The sequence below is a fragment of the Corticium candelabrum genome, chromosome 17 (assembly GCF_963422355.1).
Source record: "Corticium candelabrum chromosome 17, ooCorCand1.1, whole genome shotgun sequence".
Classification (NCBI taxonomy): domain Eukaryota; kingdom Metazoa; phylum Porifera; class Homoscleromorpha; order Homosclerophorida; family Plakinidae; genus Corticium; species Corticium candelabrum.
Genome location: NC_085101.1, coordinates 2,705,053 through 2,722,475, shown reverse-complemented (window position 1 = coordinate 2,722,475; position 17,423 = coordinate 2,705,053). Strand labels below are relative to the sequence as shown.

The window sequence follows — 17,423 nt, the reverse complement described above, 5'->3', positions numbered from 1 at the left end:
TACATTTCGTTTTCACCTTTTCATTTATTACACTAACTGAGCGAAAATCAACTTGTATGAAATCCTAATGCTATACAGTAATTAGAAATGGTCTGTTATATATATAAAATATAACCAACTGCAGTTTAGCACCAGTACAGAACAAGAACAATCTACGATTTGACTATCGTTTGTAATTATTTCTGATTATAGATATATACTAGTTATTGCAACATGCATGAATCTATCTTTGTTCTTGTCAAATACAACAGTCTTGTTGTCTTTGTTCATATCTGTGGTGCGTGCATGGCCACACACAAAAGTAAAGTACAAGTTGTGATGCAGCCACTTCCTAAAACATACAACAAGCTCTAGTCAACAAACCAATACATTACAAGATAAATATAGGTAGGACAACTATTACCTATGTCAGCTACCATGCACATATGCACATACATGATATCTGTAGCCTCATCCAACTGAGACCTAGCTTTTGTTAACTGTATATTCCCTTATTTACCTTCAAACCATCAGCACACTGTAAAGAAAAAATTGTACTAGACTATTTGTAGCTTACATATTTATATGCATACAAGTACACTGTACCAACTGTATCAACTGTACCAACACACACACACACACACACACACACACACACACACACACACACACACACACACACACACACACACACACACACACACACACACACACACACAATAGACAAAATCGACAAATGGATGTGCCCTTCTATTAAAGATAGCAGCCTTTCCTATTTCTAGGTGAGCCTCCTTCCCTAATCGAAGTTTCAGGCCGTGCTGATGAACCCTATGATGCTTGGCAAGAGCTTCCAAGTGCACTGACTTTGGCACAGCCTTAGGACTGGACCTCAAGCCCACACGTACCCGTGCTGCATGATGTTACTGCCAAGCCAGCGGTCTTGTCCATCCCCAGTCAAAGACCAGGTACTCGTTTATACTCCTGAGTCAAGAGAAGCAACTGTGTGTTAGTTTCTTGCATAAGAAAATCATGCCATAGCTGGCCATTACTGTAACTGTACCAATTCATTTGGTTGTATAATGTATATATGTATGTACATATGTATGTATGTATGTATGTATGGATGGATGTGGCTCAATTGGTTAGAGTGTGCAGTTAAAGATTGGTAACATCCGGGACCTTCGGGTTAGAGTTTGAGTGCGGGAGGGCCACATACATAAATTCCCTTCGGCAAGGAACTAACATACAATTGCCTCACTCTCCGGAGTGTCAGTTCTGTCCAGCAAGTGTGAAGTGTGAAGTATATAGTGTGAACTGCAGCGAGTGGGACGTACCTGGTGACATGATGGAGTGACTGCAGCAGCAGCAGCAGCAGCAGCAGCGGCGGCAGCAGCAGCAGCGGCGGCAGCAGCAGCAGCGGCGGCAGCAGCAGCAGCAGCAGCAGCAGCGGCGGCAGCAGCAGCAGCAACAGCAGCAGCAGCACTCCCAGGCAGCAAAGATGAAGAAGAACATGATGACATATAGTAATTGAGTTTAGATTGTACTTGCAATATTGAACCTGGGCCTTAAGGGCTCTTGTATGTACGTATGTACAAAAAATGTATGTGGCTCAATTGGTTAGAGTGTGCAGCTGGAGATTGCAGTTCAAGTGCAGGAGAGCCACATACATAAGTTCCCTTGGGCAAGGAACTAACGTACAATTGCCTCTCTCTGGAGTAGTTCTGTCCAAGCAGTATCTAACCTGGGCCCTAAGGGCTCTTGTAACAAAACAAAAAAATGTATGTATGTATGTATGTATGAACATATTAATACTAATATGCTTGCAATTTATTATACTGTCAAATTATTAAAAGGAAGCATCAACAATAAACACCTTCATGAATACATTATATTGAAACATGAGTACTATAGTTGGTAAGTTGTACAGATCCCATGTCATAAGTTAAATTAAAGACTGCCAAAAGTTGTCATATGTATTTAATTAATAAATATCATCTTCATGTTCATCTTATTACCAAAAATTGAATTGTATGTAGTCTGTACTTCAAGTAGATATGTGCGAGCAACACAAATTACTGCTAATTGAAACTATTTAACTTAATAATCATCTGTGGAGGACACTAATTAGAACTGACTAAATGACACCCTACCTAAACCACTGTTTGTGTTAGCAATTCTAAATCATTACTTAATCATGTCATATTACATGGAAGAAATATATTGCGTTTATAAATTATAAATTAATTATTAATATTAGAATAGAAGAAAACGTAACTACATCACGTACCATAATAGATTTAGCTCTCAAGCAATCGTCGAATCAGATGATTGTGCCTTCTTTTATTCCATTGCTTTCCTAAACGTCGATTTGTGAGGCGAACATGACTTCGAGTTCAACACTGGGGCCCCATTTGAAAGAAGCGTTGTAGTTAATACTCAAAGAATGCGCAATAGATCGACATGTCGTTTCCGTAGAAACTAAAACTGCAACATGTCTAACGGCTACCAAACATGGGAGGAGCCGCGACGCGAGCCTCGTACTACCAGCCTACTGTTCGCTCCAGAGGCTAAGTCCAACCGCGGTCCAAAAAAAATTCGCCCTCGCGGGGTGGATTGAACATCCGGGAATGACGAAAGCGCGGCGAGGCTGGTCACGAGTCTACAAGAGACGTGGAGAAACAACTCTTTAATGTCAAAATAACATATCTTAAATTTCTATATATTCATTTTGTTTTTTAATTTGTTTATTAATTTTATCTCAACGGTATTATTTTAATTGATTATTAGGTAATTATTAAGCAATGAATTTTTTATTTTTAAGTGATTAATTAATTCTTGCATGAGATTTTTTAGTATTAAAGCTGCTAGATATTAGATGTTTACCTGATCATAATAAAACGTATTATTTTATCATTATCAAACTGAAACATGATGTTGTATTAGCACAGTATTGTTAATAATCTTAGTTGATATTAACATACGAAGTCCTACACTTGTGAATTAGTAGGAAGCATAATGGGAACGACTGTGTCAGCTTGCTTCCTTTTATTCGTTCTCCAAGTAACAGCCCAAAACAGTCAGTTGCAGCAGAAAGTCAACCGGCTTGAAAGGAAGGTAAGCTGCACGTGACGGACGAAGCATCTAGACAGTGCACGTATGTACACAGGCAGGTATACATAGCTCAGGATTGCCAAAAGGCAGTGAGGCAGTGTCCTCGCGTAGGACAGACACAAATAGGCGTGGTAGCATCACGTGATTGGTCAAAATTGACTACTTTCTCGATTGAAGCTACAAAAAGCAGCAGTGCTAGCACAATTCAAATAGTCGTGAGATATTGGAAATACTGATAACGGTGCCATTTTGTTCGTTTTTTGGCAAAAGGTCATTTCAAATATAGGCGACTAGTCTCGCGTAGCCAGACTCTACCGCCGCGTCATGTTGTGACTTCCCCGTACTGTGTCCTACACAGAACCGGATGACGTTGGGAAACATTGAACTGCCAGCAAGACTCAAGGAATGTGCTTGGACTGTTTTCACTAAGAACTTCTTAATATTATTAGAGCCACCCATTCAGTTGTTGAGTAAATTTTGCCTGTGGAGTTGATATTGATTATCGAGAATTATTGGAAGCTGTCGTTGAAGGTTGGGTATATTTGACAGTTGCCAAAAAATTAAAATAAAACCTTCTTTACTTTACATTTAAATATGTAAAATCTAAACTCAAGTTTAGTAAATATTGATTGTCTAAGGATCGCTGGAGTTGTCAAAGTGTACTAGCTGGACGCTATCTTTAATTTGGTATTCAAATTTATGGGTTTTTTTACTTTATCTTATCTGCATGCTGCATGCATGCACAAGTATCTTCTGATGCTACAGCATGAATTAATAGCTATTAAAAATTTATAAATCAATTAGTGAAATGAGAACGGCTGTGGAGGAAGCTCCCGCTGATTGGGCTACTCAATAGATGTGTAGGCTACCAAATAGATTCGGGAACACTTGGTAGGCCCATGGACCGACTACTCCGTATATAGAGTCTGGCATAGATCTGTGGGCCACACCATAGATCCGTGCCTGCATGTAGGTTAGCGCACTATGGGTAAAACGTTCTGCACAAGTGCCCAGGATATGAGGTGCAATTATGCAAGCAATTCTGAGTAGTGTGTAACACTGTGTTTGGGTCATCTGCATGTATTTTTATGATCATTGTAAATAGAACTATTGCTGCATTGATACGGTTTACCTTTTGCGCAGCTACTCAGACGAATTTAAGGAACATGGGACTATATTACAGTGTGCGAGGACCTTAACATTATCATGTGACGTTGGCCTCAACATTTCGAATTGTCAGTCCTGCACATGTGCTCCATTATCAGATGTTGTATAGCTAATGCATGTAGCTGTATTTATGACTACTAAAACTTATTGATAAACGGCAGTCTAATATTTAGCTGATAGTAATGTAATAGATACAAATTCTTAAGTTTAGTCACACACAAAACACACACACACACACACACACACACACACACACACACACACACACACACACACTTAAAGTTGCTAACTGACTGCAGCATGCTCGGAACCATTTGTCTACTTCAATGCTGTTGGGTCCCTAGAACTATTACGTATGGATTTGGAAAGCAGCACTTTTTAAGAGTGTGTCATGTAAAATTATGTCTGTATGCAATTAGAAATGTCTTGCTTACTTTTAGATTGCTGATATGGAGCAAGAAATTAAACTGTTGACAGCATCAAAAAGAGGTCCTGCAATTCACGACGCATACAGTTGAACTAAGATATATTAAATGACGAACTTGGTACCGTTATAGTGTTAAGTTTTGATATTTGCAGGTGCTGATGGCCCATCTGGTCTTCCTGGACGTGACGGACGAGACGGTATCCAGGTACTGTATGTATGTTCAGGTTTTGTAAGGAATGAAGAATGTTTCTACTTAGGACATATCATTATTCCCGTCTGCAAAATATAAAGGAGGAAATCAACGCTTGCATAATAGCACTAAGGGTGTCGTGTACATGCGCGTAAAATTGTAGGGATGAAGTAATATCTAAATTAATAATTAATTAATTAATACATATATAAAATTACTTAAAGGTTTTAGCCCAAACTCTGTGTAAAGGAAGTAATCAATTTCGTATTAGTAATATATAGTATATACTATCTAATTAACATTGTACAATTCATACTCCTGCATGCCTTGCAAGACAGATTGGTTTTGTTGGGACCGTAGCTGAGAATTGCATGTATAGCTGATTAAGAGTCCATCTCGTAGCTTTTGTACATCAGATTCTCTATCATGTTGATAATTTAGCTCTTGAATCAAAATTAACTGATAATTTAAGAGTTAGATTTGTTTTGTATATAGGACCTGCTGGACTACCCGGTAGAGATTCGTGCAGTCGATGCGACGATGAAAGTCACTACATACGAAAGCACATTGGTAGTGGCCAAGATGACAATGAAACCACAACGTACCAGTTAATATACTCTCTCTAGATCCATCTAATTCTACGACATCTGTAACGTACACGAGGTGGGGACGCACGTCTTGTCCGGCACATGCAAATCTGGTGTACAAAGGACGAGTTGGTGGCGGATATTATAATCATGGAGGAAGCGGATCTAATGCGCAATGTTTGCCTGACAATCCCATCTATGACAAGTACTACACTGGAAGCCACAGTGTTGCGTACATGTACAACGCCGAGTATGAAGTGTACAGCTTCAATCCTTTTCCTGGAGTTCAACCGGAAGACGACGTTCCATGTGCTGTTTGCAATGTTGATTTCAAAAGCACGAAAATTATGATTCCTGCAAGAAATGAATGTCCTACTCAATGGCAGAAAGAGTATTCAGGATATCTCATGACCGAGCATCACGGTCACCCTCACACCTACGAGTATGTTTGCATTGACCGTGACGCAGAGGCTGTACCAGGCACCGTTACTAGCAACAACGGCATGCTTTTGTACTTCGTTGAAGGAGTATGTGGTGGTCATCTTCAATGTGGTCCGTACGTGAGTGGGCGCGAGCTGACATGCGCTGTCTGCACTAAGTAGAAAGGCACTTACTCACCGGCAAGCGAACAGACTCTACAAGTCACGGTGAGCTGTTTGTATTAGTATTGATTTAAATATCTACCATTTCCCTTTTTAATTGCCATTGCTGTTTATCTTATCTGGCTAGTAAGTGCGCGATTACCTGATGAGTGTCAAATTACATTATCAACACGCATATTTGAAATTAATTCTAAAATAACCTATTGTGCACATCCATGTCATTATATAATTTTAGTTTAAAATATATTGTTATATTGCAAGTGCAGGTTTGTTTGTCTTGTGATACATGCGCGATTGCTCTCGTTTTGTTGAACTTTTAATGAGTTCGAATTCATGTTGCCATTGCAATGCACGATATATTTTCTACTCCAAAACATTGCTGCCTTCTACCTAAAACTACTAGCACTCAGATTCATTAACAAATTGATATTTTGGTAATAATAGTCGTACATGTCTATTAAATATCGACTCATGCCACTGCCATGTCTTTTCAGTAGACAACAGTAAGATTTCCCGTAAAATAGGCGCAGAAAACATTTCGAGAAGTGGAAAAATCTCAAGAACTTACAAAACCTCAAATGATAGTAGAGCACGTTGAGATAGTGCCAGACATAGGGGCGTAGAGTGACGTCTAACAATATGGGGATAGACTTCACGATGCTAATTGACACGTCCACTTCTGATTGGATATTATACAATCACACGAGAATTACATGCTAATTGTAGAAAAACATGCCAACAGTGCAGTCGTACTAAAAGTTCATTAGATTCAAATTCATATTACGTACACATGTGACTCACACGTGAGTGTTGGTATCTCGATACTTGATTACAGTGCATTTACAAATAGTACGTATTTGAAGGCAGCAAAACAGTTGAAATGACTACGCCTTCAAATGACGGGCTATAGCCGAGTCTAGCCCATGCAATGCTACGCCTCTGCGTTGACAAGTAATAGTTACCGGACCATTCAAAAAGAGGTGTGGTCTAGACAAGCAGCTCAACGAAGCGATGCAAAAGAGGCAGCTGAACGACTTCAATCATCTCGGGGAATCCACAACAAAGAAATGAAATGTCTGTATTTCTATTGGTATGCGATACTATCTGTATTGGCCGATGGCTAAAAAAACGAAGGTATCAGTATCGCCGAAACTTGATATTAATGGAACACTCAATAAATAAACCAACTAACAATGATCGCTTAAGCAAGGATACACTGTACGTATAGAATTCAATAGTATATTATTAATTTAGATTTCTTTGTTTTTGTGTGAATGACAATTTGTAAAAACGGTCACACTCTTGTGACCGCTACGTTTTTATTTGTATAAGGTGTTCAGTATTGCTGTTGCAGCTTTGGCCCGTGTACATAAAGAGTGTCGCTCAACTTAGCATTGTGTCCGACCGCTTTTCTGATGATCGCGATCGTATCAAGTAACTGTGACAATCATGGACAGCCTGGGATTGCCAATAAGACTGTGCATGTATGCATGCACAGCATACATTAGTGATACAGCCGAATCAGAGTTCTTTGTTGATGCTTTGAAATATTTTCATTACACGCAATTCTACGACTATACGGTTACTCTTGGTGTCTTGACTAGAAATATATAAAATACATAATGCTATACATTTTGTCCCTAACGTAGAAATCTCTAGCCTTGTCACCAGACTCATGAGAGCTGGGCGTGTCAGCTTCCTGAAGTAAATTAAGTTAGCTATGTTATTGTTAAAGTAAAAACCATTTATCTTCTTGTCAACATGAAGCCCAGATTACAAGGAATATTGGCGTCATTAAAGAACCTTACGAATTTGATAAAGATCACGCTTTAGCTTGCAAAATACGCATAAAAATGATTGCTTTTACATGTATTGTGCATGCAATCAGAATAATAATAAGGCTTCATTGAATATTTTTGCAAATATGAATTAGCACAAGATGCAATTCATTATAGCAAATGAGACACGAATAGCCGCGTCCCCAGACTCACGTGAGCCTGGCAGTGTCCGGTTCCCGTAACGGGAGCCGGACACTGCCAGGCTCACTTGAGTCTGGGGACGAGGCTAAGACACGAACAGTTGATCTAGAACGCTAATGCATCAGCCAATATAGCAACAACTACTGAGAGTTACTCTGTCACAGCTCTTTATCAAGTATTTGCATCAAAGGCTGACTGAAAAAAATCTACTTCGTGCTCCATTCCTTTACGAAACACTTCAAGAGCTTCTTTGTAATCAAATCTTAAGAAAAGAGGAAGTTACCTTACAAAACAAAACAACAACAACAACAACAACAACAACAACAATACCAACAATGTACGCAATCACATAAAAACAGATATTTGAAAACACAAAACACTAACTTTGAAGCATGGTGGTTCACAAAATTATCCCAGTGGTCATTTGTACTGATGTTTCCAGTTATCCAAAAAGCGTAAAGATTGGATTCAGTGGCAAAAGGCTCTAGTGTCTTTGCAAGCCAAGCCCAAAGCCTATTACAAGGCAGCAAAGCAATAATCATGTAATACGGCGGCGACGATTCAAAAACGTCTTCTTTGAATTTCTGGTAATCTTTGGCGGCTATATTGAGAGCTACTGCCGAAGGCTCACTGATGTGCCAGTTCTTGAGCATCTGTTGTGCAAACGAGCCCCACGACTATTAACAAATAGAAAATGTTTTTATTGATTAAGTCAAAAAAGCACACATTTTTCATAACCTACGTGCAGTGTAAGATCATGCACAGACAACTAAACATGTTATATTTAAAATCTAGGTAAATCAGTCGCGGATGCTAATAAATAATTTCAAAACATTTTATTACAAATAATATAACTAAATGTGCAAACGCTGATTATTAATTAATACCAAAAATTTAAATTCAACATTAACGATCAACAACCTTGGCTTCATGTTGTGCAAAATTGGCCAGATCACACAGACCCTGTTCTGCAGCTTCCTTATTTAGTTTTACAAACAGATCTGCCCCTGTTACAAAAAAATAACCATACTGATTATGTGCCCTAGACGACATAGACACAGCTTTGACCGTTATAGACATAGGCTGCATCTTGAACTGTGTATCCTCCATAAACTGTGGGATCGAGCGTGCCTGCCTTGATGCCTTGAATGAATTGTGTGTCGAGTGCTTTGCGGGCGAGATCCATACTTTCTGAAAAGAGCTTTTGTGCAAAGTTGCATTTGGATTGACCGTCGACTTGGTCTCTGGCTGCGAACTCCAGCAGCACAGGGTTGGTTGTCGACCTCCGTGGACTGAGAGCCGTTTTGATGGCGCGGTGCATTTTCGTAGTCCTAGTACTTGATAGGTTCGGACAGTGGATTTCTAGGTTACCGAGAAAGATATAAACTATTTTCTGCAGGCGTGGCACTAAGACGTCATCACGTCTCACGGGACACTAGGGTGTTATTTTGATGTCTTGGAGTTGTTAACGGCGTGAGTCTAGAGGGAAAGCAGCAAATTTTCTATTCGAAGTTTTACTAGCATGTACAGCGATGTATCGAATCAGGTAAGGCCTTATTAGGACCCGGCGGCTCCTGTGTGTTTTGCGTCTTTTGCAGACATAAACAACCTTCTTCTGATCTCTGTCGTGACTCTGCCACGTCATTTTGAGTGCTAATGTAACATTGGGACTTGACAGACGTGAACTGTGAGTAAAAACTTGCGTGCGTAGTACGATATCGATTCTATGTGTTCTGTCTGGTCTAGCACTTACCAAATGGTTTGGTTTGCACGTCCTGAATACTTCCTAGAATGTGCGTCGTTTGAGGAATGACTTGACATGAAGAGGAAGTCTTTAGAGAAGTCTGGTGGTATTCTTACTGAAAGGTAGGAAGGAAATGCATGACTTCATCTTGAGTTCTGACTGTGCAATGCATCATTTTGGGAGATGCAGTAGGAATTGAAGGAAAGCAGACCTGCATCAAGTTACTTGAACGGCGAATGAGGATGGAAGGGAATTGAAGAGTTGAGGCAATTCAGGATAATGATGAAAAGACCTTGTTATTACACACGATTTTGCAGTTAATTAAATAATTTTAAAATCTTTTTAAGTTGTTAAAGTATGGTGCCAGTTTACTCAAATACTGGTCAAAGAGACATACATTTGCAGACAGCCAATCGAAGAAACAACACGCTCTTGACTTTGAATGAGTTTTTTCTAACTATGGTTCGTCTTCCTATGGGCCTAGAGATGAAAGACCTTTCTCTTGTTCGCAACATTTATCACATGAATAAACTTTCTGTATTATTGTGTGAATGACATCGACTGGTGGTTGCCAAGAGATACTCTACATCGAAGTCTACCACAATCGTTTTGAGAGATTTCTTCAGAAATGACCTGCATCATTGATGTTACAAAAATATTAATTAACAGAACGTCCTTTAGATAGGTGTTTGCAGTCATCTTTTTTCTCAGACACTGTTTAAGCATTGGTTGCAATACATGTATCCCATCTGCTCATGTCATGTGTGTATCACAACTATTTACTGGTGGCATATCATACACGAACTTACCAAACAGTCTACTTAGAAATAAATTTTAATTAATTAATACAGCACAATTTTTGTTAATAATATCAATTATTGTTTGTATATATTATATATGTCAATATATTGGCCTCACTATCCTTCTCGTCTACTGTACGTGTCACATGCTCCAGGAGACAACACACTGCCAATTGCAGTTCGACTTCATATTTATGGTGTAGTAATAATACTCAATTACTCACAGCAATTTACATACATGCTACATAAATTACAACGTCCAACACACCAAACACGTATCACTACGTACGCAAATTTTACCACAGTTCACGTCTGCATGTCATGTCTAAATGTTACATCATCACTCAAAATGAAGCGCAGAGTCACGGCAGAGATCACAAAGAGGTTGTTCATGTCTGCAAAAAGACGCAAAACGCACAAGAGCCAGGTCCTAATGAGGCCTTACCTGATTATATGCATCGCTATACGCGCTAGTATAAGTTCGAAAAGAAAACTTCCTGCTTTCGCACTAGACTCACGCGGCTAACAAACTCCAAGACATCAAAGTAGCACGCCAGTATTGCGGGGAATATCGCCGTGAGACGTGAGACGTGGTAGCGCCACGCCCCCAGAAAAGTATCTTGAACTTGTATTACGTCACGTGGTTTTTGACAAGCCTGATTGGTCGATACTGCAGGTACAAATTGTTTGTACGGTCTGATACTCTACCGCTGTCAATGGAAACGCATATACCTGATAATTTGTAACAATAGTCGTACATTTTTATTGAAATTGACTCATGCCACTGGCATGTCTTTCTTAAGTACACAACAGTAAGAATTTGTGTAAAAAATACGCATAAAATATATCTAGAAGTGGGAAAAGTTCATGAATTTACAAAACCTTAAATCATAGTAGAGCACGTTGAGTCCGTGCCAGTCCTAGGGGCGTAGAGGGACGTACAACAATTTGAGGGGATAGACTTCACGATGCTATTTGACACGTCCACTTCTCATTGGATATTATACAATTTCACGACAAGCTAAATGGTAATTGTAGAAAAACATGATAACAGCCCAGTCTTACTACAAGTTCATTATATTCAAATTCATATTACGTACACTGGTGACTCACACTTTGATGCATTGGTATCTCGATACTTGATTAGAGTGCATTTACAAGCATTACCAATACGTATTTGAAGACAACAAAACAGTTTAAATAACCACGCCTTCAAATGACGGGCTTTAGCCGTGTCTAGCCCATGCAATGCTACGCCCCTGTGTTGACAAGTACTACTTTCCGGTGTGTCGCCTATACAAGAAGCTCAACGAAGTGATGCAAAGAGGCAGCAGTACTACTTCAATCATCTCGGGAATTCCAAAACAAAGAATTGAAATGTCTGTATTTCTATTGGTATGCGCTACTATCGGTATCAGCCGATGGCTAGAAACGAAGGTATCGGTATCGCGACAACTTGATACCAGTAGAAACTGTCAATTAATACACCAACTAACAATGATCGCATAAGCAAAGATACACTGTACACGAAGAATGCAGTATATTAATTTATATTTCTTAATTTTTGTGTGAACGGGCAATTTGTAAAAACGGCAACACTCTTGTGACCGGTATGTTTTGATTTGTATAAAATGTTCAGTATTGCTGTTGCATCGGTAGCTCGTGTACATAATGAGTATCGCTCAGCTTACCATTGTGTCCGACAGCTTTCCTGATGTTTGCAATCATACCAAGTAACTGTGCCAATCATGGACCGCATGGGATTGCCAATAAGACTGCATGTATGCATACATAGCATACATTAGTGATATCGCCGAATCAGAGTTCTATGTTAATACTCTTAAATATCTAAATTATACGCAATTTATCGACTATACGGTTACTCTTGGTGTCTTGACTAGCAATACATAATGCTGTACCTTTTTGTTCCTAACGTAGAAAACTCCAGGCTCGTCCCCAGGCTCACGTGAACTTGGCAGTGTCCGGTTCCCGAAGTTAATTAAGCTAGCCATGTTATTGTTAAAGTAAAGTTATTTATCTTTTTGTCAACGTGAAGTCCATATCCCAAATGATATTGGCGTCATTACAGAACCTCACGAATTTGATAAGGATTACATTAATAACTTGCAAAATACGCAGCAGAATGATTGCTTCTACATGTATTGTGTGTGTAATCAGAAAAATGCAACTACATTGAATATTTTTGCAAAATATGAATTAGCACAAGATGCAATTCATTTATCGCAAAGGAGACACGAACAGTTGATTTAGAACGCTAATGCATCAGCAACATAGCAACAACTACTGAGAATTACTCTGTCACAGTTTGACGTCGCCAGCTCTTCATCAAGCATTTGCATCAAAGGCTGACTGAAAAAATCTTACTTCGTGCTCCATTCCTTTACGAAACACTTCAAGAGCTTTATTGTACTCAAGTCTTGAGAAAAGAGAAAGTTAGCTTACACAACAACAACAACAACAACAACAACAACAACAACCAAAAACAATACCAACAATGTATGAAATCTTATAAAAACACAGATATTTAAAAGCACTAAAACACTAACTTTGAAGCATGGTGGTTGACAAAATTATTCCAGTGGTCACTTGTACTGATGTTTCCAGTTATCCAAAAAGCATAAAGATTGGATTCAGTGGCAAAAGGCTCTAGTGTCTTTGCAAGCCAAGCCCAAAGCCTATCACAAGGCAGCAAAGCAATAATCATGTAATACGGCGGCAACGATTCAAAAACGTCTTCTTTGAATTTCTGGTAATCTTTGGCGGCTTTATTGAGAGCTACTGCCGAAGACTCACTGATGTGCCACTCCTTGAGCATCTCTTGTGCAAACGAGCCCCATGACTATTAAAAATTAGAAAATGTTTTTATTGATTAAATCAAAATAGCACACATTTTTTCATATCCTACATGCAGTGTAAGATCATGCACAGACAACTAAACATGTTATATTTAAAATCTAGGTAAATCAGTCGCCGATGCTACTAAAGAATTTCAAAAACAGATTTTATTACAAATAATAGAACTAAAGGTGTAAACACTGATTATCAATTAATACCACAAATTTGAATTCAACATTAACGATCGACAACCTTGGCTTCATGTTGTGCAAATTTGGCCAGATCACGCAGATCCCGTTCTGCGGCAGCTCTTTCATTCAGTTTTACAAACAGTTCTGCCCCTGTTACAAAAATATAACAATACTGATTATGTGACTTAGATGAAATAGAAACATCTTTGACCATTATAGACATAGGCTGCATCTTGAACTGTGTATCCTCCATAAACTGTGGGATCAAGCGTGCCTGTCTTGATGCCTTGAATGAATTGTGTGTCGAGTGCTTTATGGGCGAGATCCAGACTGTCTATAAAGAGCTGTTGTGCAAAGTTGCATTCGGATGTACCGTCGACTTGGTCTCCGGCTGCGAACTCCAGCAGAACAGGATTATTTGCAGACCTCCGTGGACTGAGAGCCGTTTTGATGGCGCGGTGCATTTTCGCAGTCATAATTCTTGATAGGTTTGGATTTCTAAGTTAGCAAGAAAGATAAACAATTGAACTTGTATTATGTCACTTGGTTTTTGACAAGCCTGATTAGTCGATACAGCTGGTACACTGTACAAATCGTTTGTACGCTGGTATGCACTGATACCCTACCACTGTCAATGGAAACGCGTATACCTACCGTCGCCAGGACCAACAGAACAATACAGCGGGTTTCAATAACACGCAAATGAATTGATGTGACCCTAATGACCTACTAAAAGGTAAATGCACTAAATGAACCCCGTCTAAATAGATACAGAACGAGTTGACAAACAATTAAGATTTGCGATTCATATACTCTCAGCTCAAAAAGAATGGTAATTCAAACAATCAATGGCCATGCATGATACAAATCACTTATCTTATAAGGGAATTTTGGATATCATTGTTATTACGTTTCGGGAGAGTGACAGCTAATTACGAGAAAAATATCGAGGCGATAGGATAACTAGGACATAATTGTACTGTTAATTCTAGACATTTTCTTCTTGCATGCTAGGCTGATCACACCTAATCATTTTGAGCTAAAGTGTCAGCCAGATGCCAGATGTGCATCAGAAACCTGCAGGTATATGCAATGATGACTTAATTAACGCTGCTGAGGTCCTTCGCAAAGGGGTCCGTCTACGCGAGATTAGAAAAGCTAAAACATCAGTGACCTTTTCATGCCCCCTGTAATAATCATTGTTCTCGTATCCGACATATGTGTACGAGTCCGCTTGTCCGTTCTACTGTCTGCTGCAAATGTCCACGTATAAAACTCATAACACTGGTTGTCCGGTCTTTCGCAAGACTCAAGACAGTCTCTCCCCGCAAAGCCGTTCCCCAGATTGTCACTTTGGAGAGGGGACTGACAATTCAGGAATGACAGAGACAGGAAGAGACTGGCTCGAGTTTGAGTAAATTATAGTAGTCTTCCGTTGAATACTCCTATAACCAATTGTAGTACATATTTTGCAGAGTCTAATAACAAACAAGACATAGCTCACCGCCATCTTGACAAACGAGCTCAAATACGTCGTATACAAAGAGAATTTACTACAAACGGTTTGTTCTAGGCTTTTGCATATATGTATATGTATATATATATATATATATATATATATATATATATATATATATATATATATATATAGTTATACATCAACTATCTGACGCTCACTAATATCGAACACTGGCGTATGGAAACCAGAGGAAGATTTCTTTTATCTCAGGCATGAATGTAGAGAGTGGTCACACGTTAACACGACATGCTACATTTAGCTTGATCACTTGGCTAATTGCTGTTCACGGTGACAAAATAAAACTTCCGCTGCTTTTCCCCATTATTGAACCGTCGCTGGTTTTTTCCTTCGACGGTACAGTTCACTGTCTGCATCTTCGAATAACAGGTGTATGTCTCTTCTACTGGTAGTGATAATAACAGATGGGCAGCTTTGCACGCTGCTCTTCAGAAAGCTGAGAAAGGTGGCGGGCTCGTTCTCCACTAGAGAACACCCACGTTTGCTTGATGCGAGTACAAATAGGCAAGAACTGCGATAAAATGTGCTAATACTGACCGCAGACGTTTTGTAAATGCCTTACAAGCATGAAGAGCCTTTGACTCGTTTCTGTATTGAAAGAATTAGCTAGATGGCCGTACGCAAACAAATAAATGATCGAATGAATGAAAACGTCTAGAGCCCTGTCTCATCTAGCTTGTCCTGAACATTGCCATCGTTCGTGAACGAATGAATCTAAAGACGGCGGTAGCTGATGAGCTTTATCAGGGCAGCGTCAGGCCTCGCTTAGCCAGACTTTACAGCCGTGTCATACACACCTAGAACACAACTCTTTCTATCGTAGTTGTCTATTCCGTGTCTACGTTGAGCATACATGCATCATAAGAGTCATTTCAAGATCTAATTTTCTCTCCAAATACTTAGTTTTGGATAGTTAGGGAGGTGAGTCAAGACTTTCCGTGCTCTGTGGGCATTTAGTAGACGTCTGCAATCAACATTAACACAATTCTTCACGGTTCTAGCCTATATTGCACTCGCATCAAGCAAATCTGTTGTCCGATATTAGAGAACAAGACCCGCTCCTCTTCTTCTATCCTCGCAGGGTGGCTGGCAGCCACGGATGCGCTGGCGATCCACACTGCGTCAGAGGCGAGGCTACTCTTCTACAACTTCCTGAAGAGCAACGTGCAAAATTGCCGATCTGTTGTTATAGTATAGGATCTATTTTGTCAAAGTGCAGACAGTGAGCTGTTCTACCGTCGAAAGCCAAAAAAGGTCACTGTCTGATGTTCGATTGGCGTGTTCTCTAGACGGGAAAAAGAGCAGAAGTTCTATTTTGTCACAGACAAAGCAATACAATAAATAATCGTCAGGTTTCCGTAAGCCAGTTTTCGATATTGGAGAGTGTCCGATAATTGATGTATGACTCTACACTCTACTGTACTAGCAGTTGACTCGATCGAGATCAGATCACTCACTTGCTCAGCTCACCTCAACTGTGTATTCCTGATCCACCAATCTGGCTTTTAGCTGCACTGCAACTTCAAGATTGAAGTGTGTCTTCTAGACGAGATCAGTTCATATGTGATATTTCTGTGTACACACGTCTTTATGTATCTGAATTTTCTATGCATAGACATAACAGAAATGTGATAATTCTAGACCTGCCCCTTTCGCTTCCTCTACGTTTCCCAGATATTTCTAGAGGAAGTCATTGCACGGAAGGTCAAACCGTATTCATGTAATTAAATAAATAACGGCTCACTACGAAGTTCGACGGAAGGTCAAACCGCATACATGCAATTAGCTAAATAGATACCGGTGTACACCGGCTCACTGCGAATCACATGCATCAGATTCGCGGCGAGATTTTGTAATGGATATCGAGTTCTACTGAATTTCCTTTGTAGACATATCTGTGTTAATAATTCTAGACCTGGCTCTAACGCATGCTTCTACGTTTCCACAAATATTCTTTAAAGAAGTTATTCCACGGCAGGTGAAGCCGCAGCAGGCATGCAAAGCGTAAGAATTTGCATAGATGAAATATAGTCTGCGGCGTATAAATAACATTTACTTCCGTTTATATTTGACTGCGTGTATTTTGACTTTCAATAACAAGGACAAATCTTATAAGTTTAATAGACGATCGAAGTCGAAGTGCCGGACTAGATTTATTGGACAAATAGACAAACAGAAAATTAATGCAAACAGACATGTCGCGGTGTTGTTCGCAAAGATCAGGCCGACGAGTAAGTCTCAAAGCTCTCTATA

General features: G+C 39.5%; 2 protein-coding genes and 2 long non-coding RNA genes across 5 annotated transcripts; 3 read left to right on the top strand and 1 right to left on the bottom strand.

Annotated features, from left to right (window-relative positions):
• The first annotated feature begins 2,965 nt into the window (after positions 1 to 2,965).
• On the top strand, positions 2,966 to 4,885 carry LOC134192735 (uncharacterized). Its single transcript, XR_009971975.1, has 3 exons — positions 2,966 to 3,093; positions 4,698 to 4,746; positions 4,837 to 4,885. It is a non-coding gene; the product is annotated as an uncharacterized LOC134192735 (long non-coding RNA).
• A 311-nt stretch (positions 4,886 to 5,196) lies between these two features.
• LOC134192826 (uncharacterized) lies at positions 5,197 to 6,272 on the top strand. Its single transcript, XM_062661584.1, has 3 exons — positions 5,197 to 5,230; positions 5,370 to 5,444; positions 5,501 to 6,272. Exons 1-3 carry the CDS (start codon positions 5,197 to 5,199, stop codon positions 6,061 to 6,063), a joined length of 672 nt encoding a protein of 223 aa, XP_062517568.1. The 3' UTR covers positions 6,064 to 6,272.
• Positions 6,273 to 8,105: 1,833 nt separating this feature from the next.
• Positions 8,106 to 16,708, bottom strand: LOC134193393 (uncharacterized). 2 transcript variants are annotated; one of them, XM_062662225.1, is made up of 5 exons: positions 16,628 to 16,708; positions 13,845 to 14,131; positions 8,964 to 9,049; positions 8,427 to 8,719; positions 8,106 to 8,304 (listed from the first exon to the last, which is right to left on the bottom strand). In XM_062662225.1, the coding sequence occupies exons 2-5, from the start codon at positions 14,107 to 14,109 to the stop codon at positions 8,214 to 8,216; spliced, it is 735 nt and encodes a 244-aa protein (XP_062518209.1). In that variant the 5' UTR covers positions 14,110 to 14,131; positions 16,628 to 16,708; the 3' UTR covers positions 8,106 to 8,213. The 2 variants fall into 2 exon arrangements, with proteins under 2 accessions (XP_062518209.1, XP_062518210.1); XM_062662226.1 differs by lacking the exons at positions 13,845 to 14,131; positions 16,628 to 16,708 and adding an exon at positions 9,111 to 9,363.
• Positions 9,588 to 10,182, top strand: LOC134193394 (uncharacterized). The gene is made up of 3 exons (XR_009972068.1): positions 9,588 to 9,729; positions 9,789 to 9,908; positions 9,976 to 10,182. It is a non-coding gene; the product is annotated as an uncharacterized LOC134193394 (long non-coding RNA).
• Positions 16,709 to 17,423: the final 715 nt, after the last annotated feature.

Coding starts and splice junctions, on each gene's coding strand:
- LOC134192826 (XM_062661584.1), top strand. CDS start 5,197: ATGCCTTGCAAGACAGATTGGTTTTGTTGGGACC. Junction 5,231..5,369: donor AGATTGGTTTTGTTGGGACC/GTAGCTGAGAAT, acceptor TTTTGTATATAG/GACCTGCTGGACTACCCGGT. Junction 5,445..5,500: donor CTACATACGAAAGCACATTG/GTAGTGGCCAAG, acceptor TACTCTCTCTAG/ATCCATCTAATTCTACGACA.
- LOC134193393 (XM_062662225.1), bottom strand. CDS start 14,109: ATGACTGCGAAAATGCACCGCGCCATCAAAACGGCTCTCAGTCCACGG. Junction 9,050..13,844: donor TGCAGCCTATGTCTATAATG/GTCAAAGATGTT, acceptor TTTTTGTAACAG/GGGCAGATCTGTTTGTAAAA. Junction 8,305..8,426: donor GTGAACCACCATGCTTCAAA/GTTAGTGTTTTG, acceptor TCTTTTCTTAAG/ATTTGATTACAAAGAAGCTC.